The following is a 27,478-nucleotide window of genomic DNA, read 5'->3' on the forward strand; positions in this document are numbered from 1 at the left end:
GCAGCAAGTGCAGGATACAGTTCAAATAAGTTATATATATATACATAAAGTGATATGTGCTATACATAAAGTGATATGTGCAGTACAAAGTGATAGTACAGTGCAGTGATTATCAGGAGTGTATGGGGGGGGGCAGAGGAGTTCAGCAAGGAAACAGCTCTGGGAAAAAAGCTGTTCCTAAGTCTGCTGGTTCTTGTCCGTGGTAGCCTGAACCGTCTGCCTGAAGGCAGGAGAGAGAACAGTTCGTGGGCCGGGTGGGAGGAGTCCTTAAGAATACTGTGAGCTCGACGCAGACAGTGCTTCCTCTGGATTTCCTCAATGGATGGAAGTGGAGTCCCTGTGATGCGCTGGGCAGTTTTCACCACCCGCTGCATCGCCTTACGCTCAGCAACAGTTCAGCTTCCATACCACACTGTGAGACAGCTGGTAAGGATGCTCTCTATTGTAGAGCGGTAAAAGTTCAACAGGATGGTAGTGGGTAGCTTGTTCTTTTTTAATGTTCTCAAGAAGAAGAGGCGCTGGTGAGCCTTCTTGACCAGGCTGGAGGTGTTAATGCTCCAGGACAGGTCCTCTGAGATGTGGGTCCCCAGGAACTTGAAGGATGTAACAGGCTGCACAGTCATCCCATTGATGTGGATGGGATCATGCGAGCCTCTTCTCTCCCTCCTGAAGTCCACAATGAGCTCCTTGGTCTTGGTGGTGTTTAGGAGAAGGTTATTTTCTGTGCACCAAGTGGCCAGATGCTGGACCTCCTCCCTGTAGGCAGTCTCATCGTTGTTGTCGATGAGACCTATCACCGTGGTGTCATCTGCAAACTTAATAATGGAGTTTGATCCATACATAGGTCGGCAGTCATGGGTGAAGAGGGAGTAGAGGTATAAAGGTATTCCTGAACATTTTGTGCTGCAATATGAAAAACATGATTGACCAAGCCAGTGAAGCACCAGGTCCAGAGATAATCTGCAACATTCCATCTTCTATGTTTGTACAGAATACGTATGTTTGTAATTATTTTCTTTTTCCCTTTCATTAAAGTGTTCATTGGTTAATACTGCAGTCACTTTTTGAAACTGCATCTTGTCAAATTTTAAATACTGGCTCAAGTAATCTGTCACACCTGTGAATAAAAGTACCAATTTACAATTAATTCATAAGCAAAAAATACACAACTTAGTTTTAAAGAACAAATAATTTTTTTTTTTACATTTACCAGAAAAAAACTCATTAAACAACAGCAACAGTTTAGCAAAGCAACAACTTTTTTAGTGTAGGTGTACTTACATTACACGGTGTTAATGCCTCATCATACTTCAGTCACATGAAGTATGGAATAGTCATTTGGAACACTGTGGATAATGAGATTCCTGTCAGATTTACTTACATATATACCTACATTTCAAAAATAAAAAGTTAAAAGCAATTCTTGGGTGGACACCTCAGGGACACAACCAAAGAATATTATTATTATCTTGTTATGGGTGTTTTTAGATTTAAGACAAATTAGACACACTAAAAAAAAATAAACACTGGATAAACATAAATATTAAAGTAATCTATCAACCTGTCATGTCTTGGGGTGTGTAGGGGACGAAAGCACAGAAACTGGACATTTTATAAAGGCCAGCATTTTATTACAATACAAACAAAAACAGGCACATGGGCCCAAACAAAGGAGGAATAAAGGCGAAGGCGTGTGTCTTACATTTACATATACATTTACATCATTTATCAGACGCCCTTATCCAGAGCGACTTACAATCAGTAGTCACAGGGACAGTCCCCCTGGAGCGACGTCAGGAACAAAAGTTAAAACACAAAGGGTAAGTAGTATTTTCCACATTAGTGCAGCCACCATGACAGCGTGCACAGAGATGTGACACAACACTCACACACAAGCTGCACTCAATCTCTGTTTCTATCTCTTTAAGAGGAGAGAGGATGTATGGGGGAGGGGTGCTGGTTGGGGTGGAACAGTCCGCCTAGAGAAGCACTGAGCCATCATGCCAACAGTAGGATATGGGGTAAATGCACAAGAAATATGAGACACATTTGCTAACAGGATAAAACTGCTGCAACCGACAAAAAGGATTGCTTGTGATTTCCTTCGGCCAGCTACAGGATCATCCAGGAAAACAGCTTCACCTCCACATCACAGCAGGAACTCCAGAAGGAGGGAGGAAGGGAGGGAGGAGGGGAAAAAATGGAAGGAACAGTGTTCCAGATCAGTTTCTGAAAGGTTTGTGTTCCACACAAGGCCAAGATGTCGCTGTCTTTGCATGCTTTACAGAGAGAACTCCTCACTCCCAGCACATTGCTGTTCCTCTTTTAGCATCTCTCCATTTTTGTGTGCCGGTGCAGCATGTTGGAGGGGGAGGCTGTGATATCTGATTGAGTGCATCGGTGGTAGTGCTGCTACTGCCGTGTGGAAAAAAACAGGCTTTGTTTGCCTCCAAATCTCTTGGGCGAGAACACGGAAGACAACTGAGTGACTCCAGATCCAGGAGGGAGAGGAAGCTTTTTGCGAATCTGCATGGCTATGGGAAGCAGGCCATCTGGCTGAAGTATCTTTCTGACTCCAGGAAGAACATGTGTTGAGGAGTTCATATTGTTTTTATTAATTGTAGACTGAAAAGACCTTGCTGTTCTATCACACCACATTTTGGTTTCCCTGACATTCTAAGGATTTGTCAAAAGCTGTTTCATGCATGTCCACTGGAGGCAGGTTTGACTTTGATGATGGGGGGTCGTACTGTGGAGGGTGGGAGCTGGGCAAGGCCCATGGGCGGGGGGTCTGCACCGGGCCTCAGGGCCAGGGGGAATATGCTGGAGCATGGAGCCATGGCTTTGAGGTGCTGGGCATGTACACCTGGCCCAGTGGCAACAGTTACCAGGGCACATGGGCTCAAGGCAAGCGCCATGGCATTGGAGTGGAGAGCAAGGGCCGCTGGGAATACAGGGGCGAGTGGACACAGGGTTTCAAGGGCCGCTATGGCCAGTTGGAGAGCACAAGCAGTGGAGCTCGGTACGAGGGGACCTGGAACAATGGTCTTCAAGATGGGTATGGCACTGAGACCTACTCTGATGGAGGTGAGGATACCAATCCAACATTGTTTCAAACATTTTGACATAACTTTTATAAAATTCATACCTGTCAGTGACACACAGTAAATTGTGACAAGTCTTAAAATACCAAAGATTACTTTTTTCCCACAGGTAACATCGATTTTATTGATTTATTAATTTTGCAAGCATTCATTAATGATTACATATCATTCCACAGTGTGACAAGTACAGATATCAGTATTTAAACGCACGTAGAAGAGGGATGCATAAATATAAAAGTAAAAGTAAAGTGATTGTGAAACAGCAAACAGTGCACACAATGACACAATGTGTCCTCTGCATTTAACCCATCACCCTTGGTAAGCAGCCATGAAATGCGATAATTATTGATGTCTGTGATATTATAAATCTGTTTTCCTGCAGTAGCATGGATACATAACAACGCTGGGCAGCAGTTCAGGACCTTGGACAGCTCTTTTGTTCCCATAAAAAATTAAAATAAAATATAGAACCTGCAACATCCATGGACAGAGAGCAGAACAACATCACAGCAGAATATGTTGAAGAACTGAATTTAAGTCTGATGTTTAGTCAATTCACAAGAACGACTTAAATGTAGGACCATGAAAAATAATTTTAGTTAAATCCATTTTTTTCAAAATTTTTGTCATGGAACTAGAGTAACTGTCACTTAATGCCTCAATGTTACAAGCGCAATTAACATTTGGAAACTCATATACACTTATGGGAATTAAAGAGCTAATAATACATTATTATTGTATGTAAAAAGAGTTTTGGGATCTTTACTTGACTTTCTGCCCCTTTTCCTTTCAATGGTAGTCCATACCCTGGTACATACTGCACATAAGCAATAAATCTACATGTGTAATGAACATTTAAAGACTATGACTGTAGTACCTGATGTAAGAATAGCCATTACTGGCATTAATCTGGAGTTGCATTTTCTGTCAATTTATTTTGAAGGTGAGAGCTGTCTGTGTTCTCACATACAGTCAGATGGTGGTACTCACCAACACCATCTTAGAAAATTAAGTACAATTATTTTTTCAAGTGAAGGGATTTTTTACGCATTCGTGATTGAAAAACAAAACAGCCATAATATTAAGGCACTAATACAGCATGACTTAATCACCATCAAGGTGCACTGACTTCAGCTTCTCCCATTTACAACATTCACAATACCTCCAAAACTGTGTCTTGGTGACATCACAGATAACAAATCCACATGACTCACAAAGGCTGCTTGCTTTGACCCATTTCATTCAGAAAAAAAAAGTTTGGAAAAAATATGTTCAAGTTCATTCAGACCTCTAAGTCCTCTTTCTGTGAAAATTACACTTTAGATTTGTACTAATCGGACGATTTATTTTAAGGGTTTCAAGGTTTCGATGTGTGTGTTTTATGTATCAACATTGAAATAATCTAATTAAGAATGTTGAATTTTTTTTTATTGTACTCTTAGCAGTAGTAGCAGTAGTAGTGTATATGTTTTTGTTCTGATTATTGTAGATCTACATGCTTAGTCTAATGTACAAAAGAGATGTACTTAATTTTATTTTAAAGCACAGAAAGAAATTCTGTTATTTATGTTAAGAACTGGGCTTTTTTTTAATGCTGTGCATTATACAATTATTATTTCATTATTATATATAACATCCATTGTGTTTTTTTTCATCTGGACTTTTAAGAATAATAATTTTTGTATTTGCACTCAATGCCATGAAACCATGACACTTTTGATTAATTTCATAATGTCCGGTGCATAGTTAAAAGCACAGAAAAAATAAATAAATAAAACAAAAAAAGAATTGTCATATTGTTCTCCATGTGAGATGAACCAGGAAAAGGCATTTTCTGTAACCTGAAAGTAGATTTTTTTTCTTTTATATTTAGTATTTCTCAGCTTCTGCTTTATTCATATTTATTTAGTAATTTTGTGACAATGTAGTTTAACAGAAAAAGAGTTTAGTGACTAAAGCAAAAGACATAACACATGAAATTAGTTTAATTTAAGTTACTACTTTAATGAAGTCTGATATTAACTGTGAAGTTGTTATTGATTTAGGCCTTGTATGGTTTATATAGGTGTACACAACAATGTGCATCATTTTGCCATGTCCTCTTCTTTCAGGAATGTTCCAGGGTCAGTGGTTAGGGGGCATGCGGCATGGATATGGGGTACGGCAGAGTGTGCCATACGGCATGGCTGCCATCATCCTGTCCCCTCTGGGCATCTCTATCAACTCCTTGCGCTCTGAGCACAGTGAGGGACCATCTGTGGATGATGCTGGTGTTGTCACTGGGAACGGTGGTCCAGCTGTGACAGCGGGAAGCCTGGTGGGGCGAGGTGGCTTTGTACTGACAGCTTACAGTGACAACGACCGGCAGCGCAAACGTAAGGGGAGATTTCGTCAGTCCATCCTCAGCGGTTTAAAGCTGCGGCGCTCTGAATCCAAGAGCTCACTGGCCAGTCAGCTCAGCAAGCAGAGCTCCTTCTGCAGTGAAGCTGGCATGAGCACCGTTAGCTCCGCTGCCTCTGACATTAACTCCAACACCAGCCTGGGTGAAGTGGAGCCCCTGGGTGGAAACAGTGTTGACGCCACAGTCACTGAGACCTATGCTGGGGAGTGGAGGAATGACTGGCGAACAGGCTGGGGTGTGAGCCGCCGGTCGGATGGTCTGTGCTATGAGGGGGAGTGGCTTGCTAACAAGCGCCATGGCTATGGCTGTACCACCTTTCCTGATGGCACCAAGGAGGAAGGGAAGTACAAGCAGAACGTGCTGGTGAGTGGCAAAAGGAAGAACCTTATTCCACTTCGTGCCAGCAAGATCCGGGAGAAGGTGGATCGGGCCATGGAGGCAGCTGAGACGGCAGCAGAGATTGCAAAGCAGAAAGCTGAGATTGCGCTCTCCAGGTATAAGCACTTTGGAGCCACTGTGCCTTAGGCATATTTCCAAAATGTTGTCTAAATGTGATTACATTGTAGAATTGTAACTTAATCTATTAATACATATGCCATTATTTATAAAAAAATTTCCATGCTGTCCCTTGACTGATTTACATGTACATATGCATATACCAATGCATGGGAAAAAGGAAAGAAAAAAGAAAATGGCAAGGAAAGCGATTTCCTTCGGGATTAATACATTTTTTAAATTCTGATTCTGATGAACCAATGCAAACCGAATTACTTCCACTACCTATCCCTGTGTTCTGTCCTAGGATGAGCCACGCCAGAGGCAAGGCGGAGGCTGCTGAAGGGGTTGCACAGAGAGCTCTGGAAGAATGTCGCCTGGCCAGGGTCATTGCCAAAGAGCTTTCACCATCATTTAACCACTATGGAAATGGTATGTCCACCCAGCTCACAAGAAGATACCACCCTGCCTTTTCTTGAAATAAATCTCAAGTAGTGCTGTGTAATTGATCGCGATCGCAAAAAGACGGCTTCCGAAGACAAATACAAACACTTGACAAAGATGCCAGCTGCCATCTCGCACTCATTTCTTGCAAAAAAACCTTTAAGAGAGAAATCAGTTTTTTGTTTTTGATTTATGTTTTTTGTCCATATTGCACAGCCCTAATCTCAAGCATGCTTTTTGTCAGGCCAGACAACAACAGACAAAACATGAAAAATTCTAATATGAATATCTTGTAAAATACAGTGCTGTGCATTTGTTATAAGTTGAAATATGTACTCAATCATACCTCATTTATGATATTTGGATATTTGTTTAATGGGTTAGTGACTCTTACTTGAGTTTACTTATAACCGTAAATTTATCTTATATGCTAACATTTATGTTGGAACAAAAAAAAGTTAAATAAACATAACAATTAGCTCTAATTTTACTCTCAGGTCTGGAGTGCAAGAGGCCGAAAACGTCTAGACAGGAAAGACAAGGATGTGGAGGTGATGTCCACAGGGACTGACAGCCCAGAGCTTTGCACACCAGACACAACACCACCTGCCACCACGCCAGAACCGCAGTCCCATGCTAAGCAGTCCCTCGTCACCTCCCTTCAGCCCCCCAGCCCACCATGCGCAAAGTCCCTGCTTCAAGCGGCAGAGCCCTGTGGATGAGCAAGGAGGGAATGAAATTCAGGTGCTGGTGGAAGGACGCGAGGTGGACTGCATGACCTGCGAAGGGAACAGCTGGGCTGCAGATGCATACGCAGCACGGAGAGGAAGCAAGGGTGAAAGCAGTCGTTCGAACCACGCCCTCGCTGTTGGAGGAAGCAGAGATTGGTCATATGAACGGTCATGAGCAGACCAACACCAGTCACAAGTCTCGTGAAAATCTCTCATTCAAACACAAGCCTATGGAGCACTCTCCACAGAAGAAGGCCTGGAGCACAAGTCCAGCAATCAAAAGCGCTGGAAACACTCTTCCTCAAATCACAGAAGGGAATACTCTTCAACCAACCATTGGAATGGGAGCATTTATCATCTAATCACATGTCCTGTGAGCATGACTCTTCCAAGCCACAGGTGCACATACTTTCTAATCACAAAGGTTTAGGGCACAGGCTACCCAATCACAAGGCTCATAGTTCCTCCACCCACAAACCAAAGGAGTACATCTCCACACAACTCAAACCAAAAGGCCTCATCTCCTCCAATTACAACCCCCGAAAGAATCAGGATAATGTCTACTCCATTTCCAAACCAAACCCACCTATCTCCAATCATGTGCTGGTCAAGCCTGTCTTGGTCTGAGTTCAAAGCCCATAGAGGAAAAGCTGGAAAGTTCTTCAGTGGGATGGGCTGCACAAAGCCCTCACCAGTGGAGTCCAACACGAATACATGAGCACGAAGGGGATTTCCGATTGGAGATGAGACCCCAGCCTCAAGAAACCTTCCTCCAAGCAGCATATGAGTCTGGCCCAGGACTCTCTCCCAGGGCACAGCTTACTAGAGACTGAGGCTGAGAAACCATGAGACCAAGGAGTGGGGTCTTTCAGCCAAGGAAGGGTCCATGGACTCAGTGCAGATGCTGGGACAGCCTGAATGTAGGGGTGGAGCTGGAGGAGTGGCCTCTTGCACAGGGACGTAACTCTGTCCCCACCTCTCACGTCACCCCCCATCAAACTGGAAAGTGAAGAGGACAGTTTCAAACCTGACTAAAACTAACTCAGTAAGTTCATTTAGCCTCACTTCTCTTAACTGTAGAATTAGACCAGTCCATCTATAAAATCTGTAACATCAACAACAACAACAACATATATTTCTTATATAGCCCAAAATCACATACAGTATGTCTCAATTAATTGCTCATTAATTGCTCTGTTCTTAGCAGTACTAAGCAGAACTAAGGTAAAATAAAACTGATGTACACATTTCAAACCAAAGATTTAAAGTTTCTGATTTATTAGATTGAAAGTTATAGGAAGATTCTTACAGGTTTGATATACTATTAGTATACCATTAGATAAGCAATGGAATGGAGGACCTTGTGCTCAGTGCTGCCAAATATGGTAGTTGTAAATTTGATAGAACAGGGAAAGGGTATTAAAGCATTCCATCCTGGAACAAATCACTTTTGAAGTATAGATCACATTCTGAAGTATTGATCACAAAGATTCCTGTCAGTGCAAAGACATGATCACATGGGCCTTCTACAAAAACACAAACACAATCCACAACAGCAGATCTACTCTCTGTAGTTACTTTGTTGTTCCTGCAGCAATACGTCTGCAGAGAGAATGTTATATGAAGCAACACATTTTGATTCACTTGGATTTTTCCCTGTATGAAAGGGAATCAAACCAAGAAGAAAATGATACAAAGTTCAATACTCACCGCAAACAAACTAAGGTGTTAAAGTGCCCTTAGACTACAGCACTTACGAATAACTTACGAATAAACAAGTAAATATGTGGAAAGAATGGATGTTTAAACTTATTAATCAGTTAATTAAACGTGACATGGACAGGCACAGTGCTACAAGAGGTTCTATGTGAAATGTACATTAACAAATAACATTTATGACTCCTGGCAAGATTCTTGAACAAAATAAAATGTATTTATCTTTGTATGTGCATAATATTTGAGGATGTAAAGATGTAATTTTGGTATCATTTTGGTCGGTCAAGACTTAGGAATGAGATTATGTTACTTGCTTTAAAAATAATTTACTCACTTTTTTACTGTCTCAGGTACCTAAAGCTTGCACAGTACTGTATATTGGATGGTACAGATTTTATTTTAGCATTGATAAAAGTCTGATACTACCAGTATACTTCTGTTTTTTCTGAAGCATGAATAAAGTTTTTTCTCAAATTATTTGAACCTAAATATTATATTTAATGCAAGTTTATACATTATATTAACGTTTTGTTTTTCTCCTATTTTTTCCAGGGCTCCAACTCAATCCTAGTGGTCATGGTGATTTTGCTCAATATTGGGGTTGCCATCCTCTTCATACACTTTTTCATTTAAAGCACCACATAGCTTCTTTAAGGATGCAGTCATCCCCATCTCAAACTGGACACTATTTCAGTTAATAACCACTTTTTGCGTAAGGCAGGAAAAGTACATAAGCCCTACAAGTGCTACATTGTCAGAGATTAATTTAAGTATTTCCACTTATTTTAGTGTTATTTAAGAGTTTTCTCAGCTCATCATAAAGACCCATGTAAGGTATTGTTTAAGCTTTAATGATAACTACAGACATTTAGTTTTTTAAAAGTAGGATTATACCTCTTTTTGTTTGTGCTCTAAATGAAACAGACAAGCAGGCCTGCAGAGCACCAAGAGTAGGGTAGTAAGAAGGTCTTTTATACAAAGATATTCTAGCAAATTTAATGTGAAGATGGCACAGAATGACCAAATTTCTTTGACCAGGCCAAGACCCCCACAGCTTCCTCCATCACATAAAAGCCCATACTACATGTAAAGCTAGGCCAGCCCAGGACTGTATTATTGTCAGCAAAGGGCTTTTCATTACATTGGAATGCATCAACACCTTGAACAAAAAAAAACACAAATATTTTACAAGATATGCAGAAAATTGCTTTCCCATTCTTGAAATTCTTGGGAACACCAAACATTTCCAGCACAATCTGACATTTAGGGTACAATTCCAGTCTTTTTTGTGACAAAAGGACATTGATTCCGAATGGAATTTTGCCGCAACAGTTGCCCTAATTTGTCAACACAGAATTCACAGAAGCAATGGTTCCAGAGGGAATCTTGACCTGTCATACACCTATTCCTGGGCATGTATGTAAACACACATTTGGAAAAAGAGGATGCCCTGTGTCCATGGAAGCAGAAAACCACCTCATCAGTCTCCCCATCACCTATCTCAACAGAAGAACTCTGCTAGTGGAATGTTCTGGCTAATGTTCTGTAAAGACTGAGACTGTTACCTTACAAACCATGCTTTAAATTATACTTCTATTAAATATTACTCTACAGTTAGCATCTTTTAAACTGTTGCAAGACAAAATGCTGAGTGCCTTTTTTAATTAAAATCATCCCAGCAAGCAGGCTTTGTATAGGTGTGACATTTCATTCTGAGGTTGAGAGCTGGGGCATGGAACGTCTCTATCCCAATAATTATTTTAACTTTTGAAACTAGACAAAAAGCATTTTTCTTTAGAAATGGCTTATTAAAATCCTGACAAGCCTGAAGAGATTTTTACAGCATGTTTGTTAAGCCTGTTTTCATCTGGTGTTACTCTGTGTGAATTCTGCCTGTATCACTATCCAGCAACAATAGGCAATCATGGACAAGAGTGTAAAAAAATCCTTTCTCAGTGGATCTGACTTAAATGATCTGAAATACTGAATGATAAAACTGCTACCATATATTTTATACTACTCAACCAGTGGACATCATCATATTGTGGAACCATTGCATGCCTAGCATGCCCTTTCTTATTCAATGATTTATGAGAAGTTATGTGGAAAATGATAAACATGTTTGAAAATAAATTCTTCATTTTCACTTTCCCCTTTTTTCACACAACTGCACTGATGTTTTCAAAAGAAATCTTGATCATAAAATATTGACCATTTAGAGCCACTAGCTGAGTGATTTAAACCCAACTTGAGTGCATAACCCAGAATAAAAGCCTCACTACAACTACCGGAAATAGGCCCACGTTAATACAATATATAAAAGACTATGAATTATCAACATGATATGCTATATACATGCAAAAAACAATGTTTCAGCACATGATTTGGTCTGGAGCGTACATCTTGACAGTCTCCATGTCACTACATAACCACGGGAAAGCCACTCACAATATGGCGGCGACATAGACGATAGACTGCACTTCATGCTAAGAGTGGGGGTACACCTGGAGGTATGGCTGCTCTTGTTGGACAAACAGCGCAGTGAATTAATCAAACGATCTATAGCGCCCAAACTCACTTTTTTTTTTTCCCCCAAAAATACTACTCCAACCGACGTAAAAATATATTTTGAGGACACTTTTATTCTATAAAGCAACATGTCTGTGCGAATGTTTGGACTGGTGGAACAAAACTGTATTATTTGACATACATATGTGTCATAGCTAAGAAACCTAGCTCTTGCCGTTAAAGTCTAAATGTATAATTCTCATAATTATAAACAGGATTTTATAAACAGAAAGATTAATGCTAAATGCAAAAACAATAATAATAAAAAATAAAATAATGCAAATTAAAATATTTTAAGTAGTATGCTATAGGTTGACCAAACACCCAGTTGAACTTATTACTGCAGCGTATAATCGTTTTAATTAAGACTTTGTATTCGTTTTTTTCTCTTAAACCACAAACCATGTAGCTGTGTGTATGTGTCGCGTGTGTGTGCGTTTTCCGGTGAGTGGATCCACAATGCTCTATGGTGTTTTGTCCTCAGATTTCTCTCAAATATCACGGCTCCGGGTTGCTGCGCTGTCAAACGCAGAACGCTCCCTGCTGAGTCGGCGGCCGTGATCGTGGACGGGTCCTTTTGTTCGTCTCGGTGGTCCGTGGAACAGAAGGGTCCCGTGTGGCCGAATCCGGGGGTTAGTCCCCGGATCCGGATCCGGATTCAGCACAGGACGCAAACGCCTCCGCAAGGCACCGTTCACTCACCTGCATGTTCGGGACCACAAAATAAAGGTACCGTAACAAAAGCTACAGGCTTGCATTTTACCGAAGACTCACGCATCGGAACGCGGCAAGGGACTGGTGCTGCAGCTAATATCAAAATATGATATGGGCTTTTGTCATGGCGTTCAGATGTGCACATACTCATTAGTTTCGCTTCCGAGAATCAAGTTGATTTGTGAAGGTTCTTACAGGCCTGCCTGCAGCGAATGCAACGATAATACGTGCAAACCAGTTTCTTTTAGCACGACCTTAGCCTGCCAGATATCTCTCACAGACAGTGATTAGAGTGCTGGCAAAAACAACACAAGTGATCAGGCAAACGCTCGTATTTTCAGCAGGAGCAGCACTGTGTGCTGAAGCATGTGATTTTTGTCATACCAAATATGGCTGCGTGTTCAAACAGACGTGCGTGTTTTGTCGAGAAGACTGCTGGATAATGATGACAAGTCGTTTATTGGCGCAGGTGCTCGAACATGCACATTACAGTGTGTTATGTCTTGACATTTCCTCATGTAATAGTATACGTATTGCACATTTTGAATATTGTATTTAGACTAATACTTTTTTTTTAATTAAACATTATTTTAATTAAACATATTTTTTATTTCCACAGGGCTGAAAGGCTGTAATAAGGATTTCATAGTGGAGCATCTAACTATTAACTACAGTGTCAGTGACCCCATTCAGGACACTGTCATACCCCTCAGCCATTTGGTACGATCCTTGCTTGTTAGACCTCTTCCATGTTCCACAGCTGACCCTATCCTCATCTAAGCAGCATCAGTACGTGTGCAGTGGCAGGATGTCAGAGACCTGGCAGCAACATGCAGTGGTCCCTCCACCCGTGGTTCACACTCTGCCCCAAGTTGCCGAGAACCCACTGGGCAGCGCCGTTTATGGCATCGTCCTGCAGTCTGACCCCACCCTACAACCACCTCCACATGGCCAGCACAACCAGCCGCACCCCATCACTGCCCAACAGCCATCTCTGCAGGTGGGCAGTGAAGGCAACCACAAGTGCGGCGCCTGTGGCCATGATATCTCACATCTAGCTAACCCGCATGAGCACCAATGCATGGTGAGTCAGGACCGCTCCTTTCAGTGCACACAGTGCATGAAGATCTTCCAGCAGGCCACAGACCTGCTGGAGCACAGTGTGTGCAGGTGGAGCAGAAACCGTTTGTCTGTGGTGTGTGCAAGATGGGATTCTCACTGCTCACCTCGCTGGCACAGCACCACACGGCTCACACAGGTAACAACCCAATGAAGTGCTCTATCTGCGAGAAGACATACAGGCCGGACTCATCTGGGAACTCTTCTGCTTCCTCCTCAAACCCAGCTACCGGTGAGGGCTCCTCCACATCATCGTATGACAGCTCCGCGCCACACAGACCATACAAGTGCTCTGTGTGCCACAAGAGCTTCCGGCACTTGTCTGAACTGTCACGTCATGAGCGTGTGCACACTGGTGAAAAGCCATACAAATGCACCATCTGTGACAAGAGCTTCAGTCAAGCCTCGCACCTAGCTCACCATCAGCGCACCCACAGTTCTGAGCGGCCATACAAATGTACCGTCTGTGAGAAGACATTTAAACACCGTTCGCATTTAGTGCGTCACATGTACACACATTCGGGGTGAGCGGCTGTTCAAGTGCAACCTGTGTGAAATGCACTTCAAGGAGTCCTCCGAGCTGCTTCACCACCAGTGCCAGCCAACTGGAGAGCGCCCTTCTCCGCTGCGACTCGTGCGGGAAAGGCTTCAAGCGACCGTCCGATTTGCGGCAGCATGAGCGAACACACTCCGAGGAGCGGCCCTTCCAATGTGAGGAGTGTCAGATGAGCTTCAAGCAGCAGTATGCCCTCGTTCGTCATCGCCGAACTCACAAGAACCCAGCTGACCGGCCATTCAAATGCAATCTATGTGACAAAGGCTTTCTGCAAACCATCACACCTGCTGTAACCATCAGCATGTCCATGGAATTGAGAGCCTGTTCAAATGCGCGGCTTGCAAGAAAGGCTTCAGCCAGTCAGGGGAGCTGTTGAAACACAAGTGCAGTGGCACCAGCCCTGCAACAGAGAAGCCCTACAAGTGTGACGTGTGCGGGAAGGGGTACAAGAAGTCGTCAACACTGCAAGCGTCATCAGAACTCACACTGTACAGAAAAGCCCCTCAAGTGCTCGCTGTGTGACAGGCGCTTTGTGTCTTCCTCTGAGTTTGTACAGCACCCGCTGTGACCCTGCTCGGGAGAAGCCGCTTAAATGCGGGACTGCGAGAAACGCTTCAAGTATTCCTCAGAAATGCAGCGTCACAGGCGCGTCCATACTGGCGAGAAGCCGTTCAAGTGTCCTACTTGTGACAAAGGGCTTCAAACAGCGTGAACACCTGGCCAAGCACGGCAGTGTCCATTCGCGAGAAACTCAGTTTAAGTGTGTATGGTGCGGAGAGCGCTTTGGGGAGCTCTGCGCTCTGCAGGAACACACGGTACAGCACACTGCTGAGGGTGGAGGGTACCCTGCCCCCTGCATAGAGTAAACTACGACCTGCATTGCCTCTCATTCCTGGACCACTAATAGATTAGAGTACAAGCTTTGTGGTGGACTGGGGTTGCCTTTCACACACAATCATCTTCATAATGCACAGTAAGTGTTGCCTTAAAACACTTTACCATTACTGTACAAGAGTAATATCTGGAGCAACAAATATAAAAATGATGCCCGTACATAGACAGTTTTAAATTTCAGATTCAACCCACCTAAACACTACATTATAAAAAAACATTCATGCCACATTTGCAGTGTAGAGCAAATGTGGCACTGTCAGAAAGGACCTATGTAGAGCAAATGTGGCATTGTCCTGCATATTCTTGTAAACTCTAGATTACTCACTAGAGTAATCTAAGAATTTATAAGAATATGCAGGATAGTTCCAGGACCATAATTACACTACTTCCAGGCGACCGTTTTACATTTTCTCTGGAGACAGACCTGCAGTTGATTTTGAGCCAATTATAACATTTTCTGAATAAACTGTTCTTCTAATCAAAGCTGCTGCTAAAACAATGAATACATTTGCACAAACATGGCATACTGTGACATAAGCTATTACACTGATTTCATAAGAAGATAAATAGTGAATACTTACTACAGCACATTTCCATCAGAACATTACACACAAGTATTATACACCAACCTGTAATTACCAAGTGTTTTCATTTGTCCACAAGAACGTGGACAATATGTGTTACCAGTGTCAATTTTAATTTTTTTTGTCCTCCATGTGTGTCAGATTTGAGTTTGTGCTTCTTTTGCAATGTTGTCATACCCTCCTGGTGAAGCTAATGCCTCTGTTGCCTCTCATGGGATAGGGCCTGTGTCTAAAGCCACAAAAACATTTAGGCTTGCACTTCAAATGGACCAGTTACAAAGTTGTACATATGCACATAGATCATCAAACTCATGGGTATCCCATTTTGACATGTTTTAGCCATATTTTTTATATTACCAAGCCACATTAACTGTTGTACGTTTGTACATTGTTTGCCTGTCTGTGATGTCTTTTTATAAGTGACAATTTCTGAAAATACAAATTTCTGACAGTGGGTAGATCCATAAATTGTTTTGATTTGGAAAGAGTAAAGGTCAACAGCACTTATATTACCTTGATGAAGAAGATGATGCTCTGTTAGGTTGTGCAAACATGGATTTTGTCCTTTTAAATACTTACTCCCTAATGTTCTGCATGCTTACACTATATATATATGGACCTATGTCACATTTTTGTAGGATTTATGGTGGTACTGTAATATATAACCTTCAATAGTGTAATCTTAAAATATGTATGTATGTATGTTGTGGTCATAAGTACACATGCCAATAGTACCAGCTAATAAACTTTTGCATTTCCCATTTGGTCATGTTTTCCCTATCACATTACATAAATATACACAGGTGATGTTCACAAAGGAAAGCTCAAAAAATCACAGATCAATATTTTTTCATAATGAAAAAAAAAAAAAAAGCGTACCCTGTGCTAGGTATTAAAATTGAAAGGAGAATTTCAAATTGTAGCAATATATATGTGAACAAATAAAAACAGTGACATTTGGCTGTCAGTCAATATAAATAAAATTCCATAAAAATTAGCCTTGATTAAGTAATATTACAATTATTAGACTGCAAATGCCTGCATGTACAGTCGGTTTAACCCATTTCTAAAATGCGCATCCAGATGTGCATTAAAATGTACTTAAGTTTTATACGTTTATATGCCAATTCAACTTCACGAGAAATGCAGGCGCGCACACACACATTAGACTTCCTGAATTCCCGAATATTGAAAGTACAGACGCTTGAAAATGATGACTTTTAGGACAGGAAGGAATAATGTTGTGAGCTAATGCTTGATAATGAACACTGCTGACATGACACTGAATAAAGAGAGAAAGAGGCAGGTTCGTCTATCAAATTAAAATATCTTATGCATATTGATAGAGAACCTTAAAATATTTATTTAAGTATATTCAGCGAAGCAAATCTTTAATAATGAAAAAAGATCATTCGAAAATATTAGCAAATCAGAAACTGGCCTAGTTATCCTGCATGTTGCCCCTGTTTTGGGAAGTACAGAGTATCCAGCATTATAATATAATCCTGTCTCTTTTTTTCCTCGTTTTCTGCCCCTACACGGTTTGAATTTCATGATGGCCGACGGACTTTTATGTTTGAAAATACACCAATACTTCCGGTTTATGCTGCGAAACGACTGTACGGAGCTTCGCATGTCCTAGCCTATGCGCTTCGTTAGCCCGCTTCCCCAACGTGTAGCCCGCCGCTGTCTTCGTAAACCTGCGCAGCTCGAGAGAATGAACATCAGGGGGTTCCGCTAAGGGGATTCCCGTACCCCTTACTTGCATCTTAACCCGGGACCACCCTGGGACATCTTAATTAGCCGTTTTGGTCGTCGCAGTCGTAGATTTTGTGCGTGCGAACGACTAACTGCCGTTCCGTCGGGCCGTTTAGCTGCTAACTTACCGTGCGAGCGGACCGACACCATTTCCCTACATCACTAAACCCGGGGCTCCGGCGCTCCGTATGATACGTTATATTTATGTCGTCCACTGGGCCATTTACCTCGTTCACTTTTTGCGTGTAATTCTGTAGCGACGTTAAACAGGGCCGGAGATCGACAGATTCCGCTGCACCTTCTGCTTGAATCCCCAGCATTGGGCTGAGCTCGAGGCTCCGGAACTGCGCTGAGCTGAGCCAAGCCGGTGTTCGGTTAAAAACTATGCTCATTAATTTCAGCCGACGCCGTTTACTATGTCGTGTAGGGAAAATACCGTGTTTTTTCGCCTTTGAATTCCTTGCTGCTGCATGAATTATCTGACTTCTACCTCATTTTACTGCCTGCCCTTGATTTTGTCGACTCGGTTGAGCTGTCGTGCGCTGAGTCGCTCTGCTTCCGCCTGTCCGTACTGCGAGCCCCACGCCTTGGGAGAGATCCGCCCAGAGCACTCAGGCCTGTAAACCGCGGAGCCCTGGGCGTCAGAAAGTAGGTGCCCAGCATTCTCGTCTCCAGTCCAGGGTCTTGCGGTCGGGGGGTCTTCGGCTGATCGTTCGTCGAGTCCCGCCATGCCCGGTCCGGCGGCCGGCAGCAGAGCGCGGGTGTACGCTGATGTCAACAAGCTTAAGAGCAAGAGTACTGGGACTACGAGGCGCACGTTCCCAGCTGGAGGTAAATTGTAGACTTTGGTCTACACTGTCGTTCATTTTCAGTGAATAAATATATTACTGTACCAGAAACATTTGCAACTATCTTTTCAAATATCCACTAGAAGAACTTATACATATTGTCAGGTCATAAGCAGCAGCATATTGGAAAGATGACAGGTATTTGGTCATGGAAATTGTCGGTATTAGTAACAATAATCAATTGCATTCTTGTTGAATCACACAACTCCCGAGTTTCATCTGACTTACAGACACTCACATGGTCCTGCAGAAACTCAAAAAAGACAAAGTAGCTCTGGTCCACACCTCCCAAACTCATTTTCTTTACAAACCTCCCACTATGCTAGTAAATTATTCATTTAACGTTTTAGATTTCATTAACTCAAGGGTTCACATTAGATGCAATATGAGTTATTATAAAGTTTTTCTAAGAATTTGGTGTAGGTTTAATAAAATCTTAGATTATTTTAGGCCATATTTTCCAGTACTAATTGTTGGTTATTCTTTCTTTACAAACTATCTTAACAACAGTAACCAGGATGACTATCAGCTGGTGCGCAAATTGGGAAGAGGGAAGTACAGTGAAGTCTTTGAAGCCATGAATGTCAACAGCAATGAAAGGGTGGTGGTTAAAATTCTCAAGGTAGGCCTGTGTTGCTTCCATTATGCACAACAGGCATCCGGTATTTGTTTTGTATTGCCAGCAGCTGTCAATTCATAATGTTCTTAATGTGTGAAGCCTGTGAAGAAGAAGAAGATCAAACGTGAGATCAAAATCCTGGAAAATTTAAAGGGAGGAACCAATATTATCCGTCTGGTGGACACAGTTAAGGACCCTGTGGTAAGTGCTGCACGCCAAGAACAATGCTTGTGTGACAGGCTGACCACTGTTCTTTTCTGGTTTATCACACATGCAGAACTCGGAGTGCTATTTTTTTCTGTGAATGCTCATGGAATTAAGGATTAATTATAAAGCTTGATATATGAATATTTAAACTAAAACTCATCCTATGTCTCGTCTCAGTCTTCCACTCTGCATCATCAATTGTACCCCTCATTTCACTGCATTTGGTCAGTTGTAGATGCTAATATTCCACCTTGCATGTCACTCATCCATTTTGTCTTTGCTTGTTTCATCATTCCTTCGTTCTCACCTTAGTGTCGGTCACTGATATTTTTAATATTAATTTGACTGTTGCTGTTTGTGTGTGCATGTTTGTCTTTCCTGTATTGGTTTGTTATTTTCTTTTTGCCCCTTTTTTTTACTCAGGTCATTACTTACCATGTTCTCACAGATATATACACTAGATGTCACATTGAATACAGATGTCTATGGGGAGGTAAATGAGTCAGAAGAGCCGCCATCCTGGAATGGAGTAGAGCTCCTTTTAAATGAATGAATGTCTATCAGGGCTAAAGTGGCATACAGAATTAAAGGACCATTAACCATCAAATTTGCCATTTTTTTTTTTCAAATATGGCAAATGTAAACCGAATATAGGTATTTTTTTTCATTTCAAATAAACTCCTACTAAATGCAGAACAATGCAAATACAAACACTTCAAAAAAGGCCAGACATTTTAGAAGAAGACCCTGGCAATTTTGATGATCAACATTGTAGTGTTACCACTCATACATTTATATTTACACTTTTATCCAAAGCAAGAGGCATTTGTATGGATTTGTAAATAACTATACAGTGACCTGTATACAATACATTTTTTCAGAGAAGGAATTTTATTTTATTTTTTTATTTAATATGAGAGATGTCCATTTACTTGCTTGTTGTGGGGGGGGGCTATATACAAGGGTAGGTTCCATACATAGAGGCATTTTGTGTAGATTTGTCAAGACAATGACAATGAACTGCAATATATACAGGTGTCAGTACAGAAGCTGTGTCATTCATGTGTGGAGGGGAACATAGATGCTCTGGAGTGTAACATGAAAAATGTTATTTGTCTATCACAAAATTTCGTACATACAATACAATATGATTAAAATTTTACTGCTAAAATGTTATGCATTGATTCTTCATTGATCATTATAACAGCTTCACCTGTGAGAGAAGCATCAGAGAAGCTTGGAAGCCTGTCCAAATATGACATTGGTATATGTGGAAATGCTTAATGTGGACATTTAGTGTGTATATCTGTCATAATCTACCATAAATTAGTCACTTCAAAATGTAATTTTTACACACGCATGTACAGTCGTGGCCAAAAGTTTTGAGAGTGATTCAAACACACGGTTTTCTCAAATTTACTGCTTCATTGTTTTTAGATCTTTTTTTCCACTTGTTTTCTGTGGTGTATTGATGTATAATTACAAGCATTTTCAAGTTTTTTTGACAATTACACAAAGTTATTCAAATAGTTAATATTTGCAGTGTTGGCCTTTTTTGCAACGCATTCTTTCAAAATCAGTGCTTGGAGTTTGTCAGAATTGAAGGGCATTTGTTTGTTCACCTGTCTCTTGAGGATTGACTAAGTTCTCAATTGGATTAAGGTCCATGAAGTTTCCTTGCCATGGACCCAAAATTTCAATGTTTTGTTCCTCAAGCAAACCTATCACTTGGCCTTATGGCACGATACTCCATCATGGAAAAAGCTTTGTTCTTCACCAAACTGTTCTTGGATGGGTTGGAGAAGTTGCAGTCGGAGGATGTCTTTGTACAACAACAACATTATTTCTTATGAAGCACATTATCACATACAGTATTTCTAAATGGGCTTTGACTGGCGCTACAGTTGACACCCCCAGCATTTGACCCTTCTGCACACAAGGAAACTCCACAAAAAAACTCTAGGAGAGAGAAAAAAAACAGAAGGAAGAAACCTTGGGAAGGGGTGATTCAGAGAGGGAACCCCTTCCAGGGTAGAGTGAGATTGCAAATGGTATCAGTGCAGGGTTGATGAATTCTCGAAAAAGGTCCTACAGTTTTAGTAGTGGAAACGTCCAAAGTACCATTCTTTATTCATGGCTGTGTTCTTAGGAAAATTGTGAGTGAGCCAACTCCCTTGATTGGCATAAGTCAGGACAGATAGTAGTGCTCACCTTTTCTTTCTCCGGACAATCAATTTTCCAGATGCCTCAAACTATTTGAAAAGTGCTTCATCAGAGAAGATGACGAGCCCAGTCTTCAGCAGTCCAATCCCTGTACTTTTAGCAGACAATTAGTCTATCCTTTGTTTTTCTTGGCGAGAAGTGGCTTCTTTGCTGCCCTTCTTGACACCAGACCATTTTCCAAAAGTCTTTGACTCATCTTTAGAATATGATCCGGGCACATGCTGGACTTCCTTGGACTACCTAAAGTGAAGCCCTTCTTATGCAGGTAACTTCCTTGCAGGTAACCATGGTCAATAGAGGAAGAACAATGATTTCAGCATCACCCTCCTTTTAAAGCATCTAGTCTGCTGTTCAACTGACTGAATGATCTCCGCAGGTCCTTTTGTGGGATTAAGTTCATTTTCATGGCTAAGAGGGACTTTGAAATTCTTCATCTCACTCTTCATAACATTCTGAGTATATGCAAAATTGCCATAATAAAAACAGAAGCTGCGAACCAGAAAAAAACATTATTTGTGTCATTCTCAAAACATTTTGGCCACGACTATACATCCCAAATTCCAGAAAAGGTTGGCTTAAATGACTTTAAAATCACAGTTTTTTTTTTTAGTCACAAGCAGGACATTGATAACAACAAATGTTCAAACTGGGAAATTTTACACATATATCTAGTAAATGAACTAATTTCAAAAGTTCACATAGGGGCATCTAAAAAGAACGAAAGATTAATCTAGCAACTAATTTAAGTTAATTGATATCATTTTAAACATTTCTCCGTATTTTTTGTGGTGAATAAACTATTGGCTGATGTTATTTGAAAGTTTTTGAATTCACATTAGACTGTCAACTTTCAGAACTGTACATAAACATTTATTTATTGAGGCAAAAAGTGACTTGACTTTCTACAAGTTTTATGTCTGGGTTTGACACAAGGCTGCATGAAAATCACTAAATAATTCACATAATAATTTAACATCCTGACTTACAGGTAGACTTTAGCAGAATTTGCTGAGTTTGTTTAGGAGAATATACATGTATACAATATTCTGCTTTTATATTCAAAAACCTGTGGCCATTGCTAGACAGAGTATAGCCACAGTTTGTAGAGTTTGGAGTAGTCTGCCTGAAGGCTAAAAAAGTCATTTATATAATCAGAACTAAACAAACACTAACAAGAACTAACTTTCAAATCTTATAACTGGATAAGCAACTACTTGGTCTGAAGTATGCTTTGTCTTAAATCTCTTGGCAGTCAAGAACACCGGCGCTGGTTCTTTGAAGCATCAATAACACAGATTTCAAGGTAAAATTCCTAAATGGAACACAATTCTTAGTTTCAAAGGCATCCATTTTAGGAACCCCTGTTATCAAAATACATAGATTAAGTTCTTGTATGCCATGGTAACTTCCTAATGGTGGCATGATTTAAAAAAAAAAAAAAAATCATTATACAAAAAATGTTTTCCAGATTTCTGTCAATGGGGGGGAAATACTCATAAGATATATTTTACTACTGCTTATTGTGACCCACGAGTGACATTAGAAATGCAGCCCTGGCATAATAGTAAAATATCTTACCACAGATATTTACTGCTAATGCAGATCAAGCAACTTAAATAAAATGGTGGCACATCGTTTTGAGGGTAATGTATAAACACAACTCTGTTTTTCCTGTTTAAAACACAGGATGTATGAGCTGTGAGACTCTTTCACACTAACTATGCATCATATATGAAAAGGTGTGAACTATAACATTGACCTGTTCAGGACAGGAGTTGGTGACCCCTTATTTATAGGATTAGCAAGATGAACTTCAGTTCAGAACTTCAGAAATCAGTTTTTAAGTGGATCAATTGATTTACATCAGTACAGATATAATTAATTATATACACCTAGTAAATAGTTTAGGGAACTATTGGAAGATAATTATTTTGGTCTCTTTTGCCTTTAGGACCTTTACCAGAGGTTAACAGATTTTGATATACGTTACTACCTGTATGAGCTGTTGAAGGTAAGGACACTTGTCTCTGGCTGTACTGAGACTCTTTCAGCTGCCATTTCCCCATTTGTGTTGACACTGAGTATTTTATGACTTTGTACACTGAGTATTTTTTTTTTTTTTTTGTGGGGTGGTGGTGAAATGTGTTTTTGATGTGCTCTCTAGGCACTAGACTACTGTCACAGTATGGGAATCATGCACCGTGATGTCAAGCCACACAATGTCATGATCGACCACCAGATGAGAAAGGTAGTCACTCTCCTAAACATTGAACAGATTTAAAAGTGCATTTAAGTATACTGGAGGTGCTGTATGTTTTAAAATATGAGTACCTGGACTAACACCTGAAGTGGTCCACAACGAAGATATACAGGAAATTACCATTCTTGTTTGATGTATTGATGTAAATCCTAGGGACGTCCTAACTTATACTAGTGGACAAAATTCAGGCTTAGTAGACAGTCACCAAATATTGCATGACATTCATTTTTGAAAGTGTATTAAATATTAATATTGAACTATTTTCAATTTGATTAAAGTATATTTATTAAGATTAGTGTTAAAAAAAACAGGCCTAAATGTACGTGAGTGATCGCACACTTTGTATTATGTTTATAGTATTGCAATGTTTTTTTTTTTTTTCTTTATCATCACAAATAAATACCTATTCTAGAAAATTTAATTGAATGCTAATAATTCCAGCCTCATCTCTAATGACCATGCCTCTCTGGACCATAGCTACTGCCAATGAAATATGCAGGTAGATTTTTCAGTGCTTTTAATGCAGCTTTCTATTTGGTGACGTAGTGGAATCTTGATATGTATCATCTGTCAGTAAAACTTTAGCTTTTGTGTACTAACAGGTGTTTGGGAGTCTTAAGCCTCATTTTGATACTGCATGTCATATTTAACAGCCAAATGTAAGGTTCCATCAGGTTCAACACTGCTGAAGGAAGCAAAAGGATTTTTCTGGTACAGCTGCGCAGTCATGAGTTGGGAGAGAAAAGAACTGTATCAGATACTGAGTCAGCATCCAGAATGAATCTCCAATTTGAAGACTGTCATTAGACTGCCAGGCATCCTGGTTGATTCAGTCTGTCTTGTATGTTTTGTGTTTTTAACCTTAGCTGCGCCTCATTTGATTGGGGTCTGGCAGAGTTCTACATCCCAGCTCAGGAGTATAACGTCAGGGTGGCATCCAGGTCTTACAAGGGACCAGAGCTTCTGGTGGATTATCAGGTATTGTTTGGGATGTTATTTTTCTTCAGGAGTTGAGTAATTGCAGCTGATGCTCTGTTCTCCTGTGGACTTTCAGATGTATGATTACAGCTTGGACATGTGGAGTCTTGGCTGCATGCTGGCCAGTATGATTTTTTCAAAAGGAGCCATTTTTTCATGGGACAAGACAACTACGACCAGGTACCTCCAGTCTCATTCATTTAGCCTGATAGCATTTTTTATACAAATACTTGCCAATAACAAGTAATGGTGAGTGTTATATTTACCAATATCATAAGACAACATTTTTGAAATATCTAAAAATTAATATTAAAAAAATAGAAGGAATTGAACTGACCCAGGTTTCCCCAGCATGATGTTGCCCCACAGCTGTACCCTGCCTCTGCCACCTTACTTTTTTCAGGGTTAGTTTTTAATTCTTTAAGGTAATACAGTCAGTTTTGTATTAAGCAATTATTTTCTTTTCTCCATCACTCAATGTAGGACACTGTCTTGTCCAGTCCACATGTGAATCATTTTTATCCTTAACCATTTTACAGTAGAGCTGTATGAATGCTGGCTTTTGTGAATATGACCATTCTATTAGGAATGAAAATATCCATTGATTGAAAAAGTGTGATCATTCAGTGTATTCAGGTAGTCAGCTGACTTAATTTTCTTACCGAGGAATGTTTCTGAACAGACTTCATTTTAACATGACCTGTAAAGGTTTGTATAGTATGTACTATGCATGATTGGTGCGTGCAACTTTTCCGATTTCCTGATGCACCAATAACTCTGGAAAGGGTCAGTTTGGTCTCATCAAACCAAATGGCACAGCTGACTACCCTCATTGCTCCAGAGTCCAATCTTTGTGGGACTAAATTAAACTACTAAAGTAATTACTGTAATTACTAAATTACATTTTATAATAAATAGAATTTGAATTCATCTTTCCATTTTCTGTGACCACACATAAGTGATGTCATTCAAGTTTTTTTTAAACCATAAATAAACCATTTATTTTCTACAACCCACACAAGTAGCTTAGGTAGTGCTGTACATCCAGCCAGTGTAGTCACTGTAGTATGGAGACGCTAACAAGAGACAGGCCTGTACATCAGGAGGAGCACTGCCAGAGTCTGCAAAATGACCTCCAGCAGGCCCACAATGTGTATGTGTATGCTCAAAGGGTCAGAAACAATCTTCATGAGGGTGGTATGAGGGCCTGACTTCCACAGGTGGGGGGTTGTGCTTACAGGCCTAACACCATGCAGCACGTTTGGAATTTGCCAGAGAACCCCAAGATTGGCAAATTCACCACTGGTGCCCTGTGCTCTTCACAGATGAAAACAGGTTTACACTGAGCAAATGTGACAGACATGACAGAGTCTGGAGATGATGTTCTGCTGCCTGCAAACATCCTCCAGCATGATCAGTTTGGCAGTGGGTCAGTAATGGCGTGGGCTGGCATTCTTTTTGGGGGCTGCACAGCCCTCCATGTGCTCACCAGAGCTAGCCTAACTACCATTGGGTATTTTTGTGTGATTTTGTCAGCATGTTCATGTATGTACAGAACAGGGTATTAAATAAGAATATTTCATTCATTCAGATCTAGGATGTATTATTTTTGTGTTCCCTATATTTTTTTAAGCAGTGTATTAATCACTTTTTTGTAAATTACTATAATAATTATTACATTACTTTTTGCAGCTGTTCGTATTGCCAAGGTCCTGGAACAGATGATCTGTACAGCTATCTGCAGAAGTACCACATCGAATTGGACTCGCGCTTCAAGGACCTGTTGGGCAGTAAGTTTTTGGGGGTGGAACTGTAGGCCTCTTGGTATTAAAATATCATTAGCAGCTGTTTGTATATCCCATAACATTTTCCATCCAAGGTTCTGCATTGTGGGTTTGTAATTTTATGTACCTCCAGTGAAGGCATTTTTTATTATCTGCCGTACATTTCCGGTTTCTCAGCTTGCTTTACAGGGATGCTAGTTTCTACTCTGCCTGATGCCGATATAGGTTGCCTGAGTGTTTTGGTACTGTTGCAGGCAGACCCGTAAGCGTTGGGAGCAGTTTGTCAGGCAGAGGACCCAGCACCTGGTCAGCCCAGAAGCCCTGGACCTGCTGGACAAGCTGCTGCGCTATGACCATCAACAGAGATTGACTGCTGCTGAAGCATATGGAACACCTTACTTCTGTATGACTTAATTTTCTTTGTCCATCTGTCAGTCATCCAGATTCTAGGGTTGCAAATGAATGATGGACAATTGACTATAATGAACAAGGTCATTGATGCACGGGCTGAATGAAAGTGTAGGGACTTTCACCGCTTTAGGTCATTCATCATTTAATAGACTAATGATGTTCAATTTGAATATGGTAGTATGGTGGGTTGTTGCCTACTGGGCCAGACACTTGGCTATGAAGCAGAAGACTACAAAGTCACAGGTTCCAAGAAACTTAACCCTGGGTGGACTACAGGGGGACTGTCCCTTAACTACTTATTGTAAGTTGTTCTGGATAAGGGCATCTTATACATTTTGAAAATTATTTGTTAATGTCACCAGTTAATTGAAGTTTAATTGACTCCTAGACTTCTATGTAAGCAGGTTGTCAGCTCTCCTCATGTTCTCGTATTCCTTGAATCCTCAACCTCTGTGGGATATCATACTCTGTTAATTGTATAGGACTTTGTTGGGAAATAATCAACTGCCAATTAGTCATTAAATGCCTAGCCACCAGGCTAATTTTCTTATCCCTGTACTAATGCATGCATCCATTAATTAGCATATTTTATGCCAAGCCACCCTCCCACCTCTGAACTTGCTTCTCTGAACTATATCTAGTTAAATTGCTATATTGGCAATCAGGCTGAATAATTAACTACTAGTGGATCCTTGTGCAATTTACTTCACTGTGAAAAATGGGTGGGATTTACATGTTTATATTTAGAATTATATATTTTTAGATTGGGTGAGTGGGTAGTGCCATGATGCTCTGTTGAAATGTGCTGCTCTCTCCCCATCAGATTCCTGTGCTGAAGGGCCAGTCTCTCTCCAACACAGACAGCACTCTGGCAATAAGTGGCTCCAATGCAACATGATGAGCAGGTAGCAGAGATTCCTCATTCATAAATTCTCTGATTTCTGCTCCAAAGTTTGATTTAATGACCTGGAGGTCTGGTGTCTGCCTTTCTTTTTCAGGAAATGCCCCCTCCCTCTTTTTTATGTTGGAAACTCAACTCTAAGCTTTTTGAGTTCTCTGTCCTC

The 27,478-nt window shown here is 40.7% G+C and overlaps 2 protein-coding genes and 1 long non-coding RNA gene across 3 annotated transcripts; all 3 read left to right on the forward strand.

Moving 5' to 3' along the window:
- The first annotated feature begins 1,959 nt into the window (after positions 1-1,959).
- On the forward strand, positions 1,960-10,497 carry LOC114766402 (junctophilin-3). The gene is given in 15 exon segments (XM_074933602.1): positions 1,960-3,087; positions 5,216-5,999; positions 6,308-6,432; positions 6,942-6,961; positions 6,963-7,067; positions 7,069-7,296; positions 7,298-7,433; positions 7,436-7,498; positions 7,501-7,790; positions 7,793-7,979; positions 7,982-8,082; positions 8,084-8,122; positions 8,124-8,198; positions 8,200-8,220; positions 9,444-10,497. Coding segments are annotated over 15 exon segments (2,637 nt in total). The 5' UTR covers positions 1,960-2,705; the 3' UTR covers positions 9,525-10,497.
- Positions 10,498-11,801: 1,304 nt separating this feature from the next.
- LOC114766056 (uncharacterized) lies at positions 11,802-16,084 on the forward strand. The gene is made up of 2 exons (XR_003742741.1): positions 11,802-12,188; positions 12,793-16,084. It is a non-coding gene; the product is annotated as an uncharacterized LOC114766056 (long non-coding RNA).
- An 846-nt stretch (positions 16,085-16,930) lies between these two features.
- LOC114765540 (casein kinase II subunit alpha') lies at positions 16,931-27,312 on the forward strand. The gene is given in 15 exon segments (XM_074933600.1): positions 16,931-17,873; positions 17,876-17,915; positions 18,443-18,554; positions 18,651-18,752; positions 22,234-22,284; positions 22,933-22,992; positions 23,146-23,229; positions 24,108-24,119; positions 24,121-24,219; positions 24,296-24,352; positions 24,354-24,399; positions 25,912-25,929; positions 25,932-26,013; positions 26,258-26,406; positions 27,239-27,312. Coding segments are annotated over 15 exon segments (1,047 nt in total). The 5' UTR covers positions 16,931-17,812.
- The last annotated feature ends 166 nt before the right edge of the window (positions 27,313-27,478 follow it).

This window comes from Denticeps clupeoides, chromosome 16, assembly GCF_900700375.1.
Source record: "Denticeps clupeoides chromosome 16, fDenClu1.1, whole genome shotgun sequence".
NCBI lineage: Eukaryota > Metazoa > Chordata > Actinopteri > Clupeiformes > Denticipitidae > Denticeps > Denticeps clupeoides.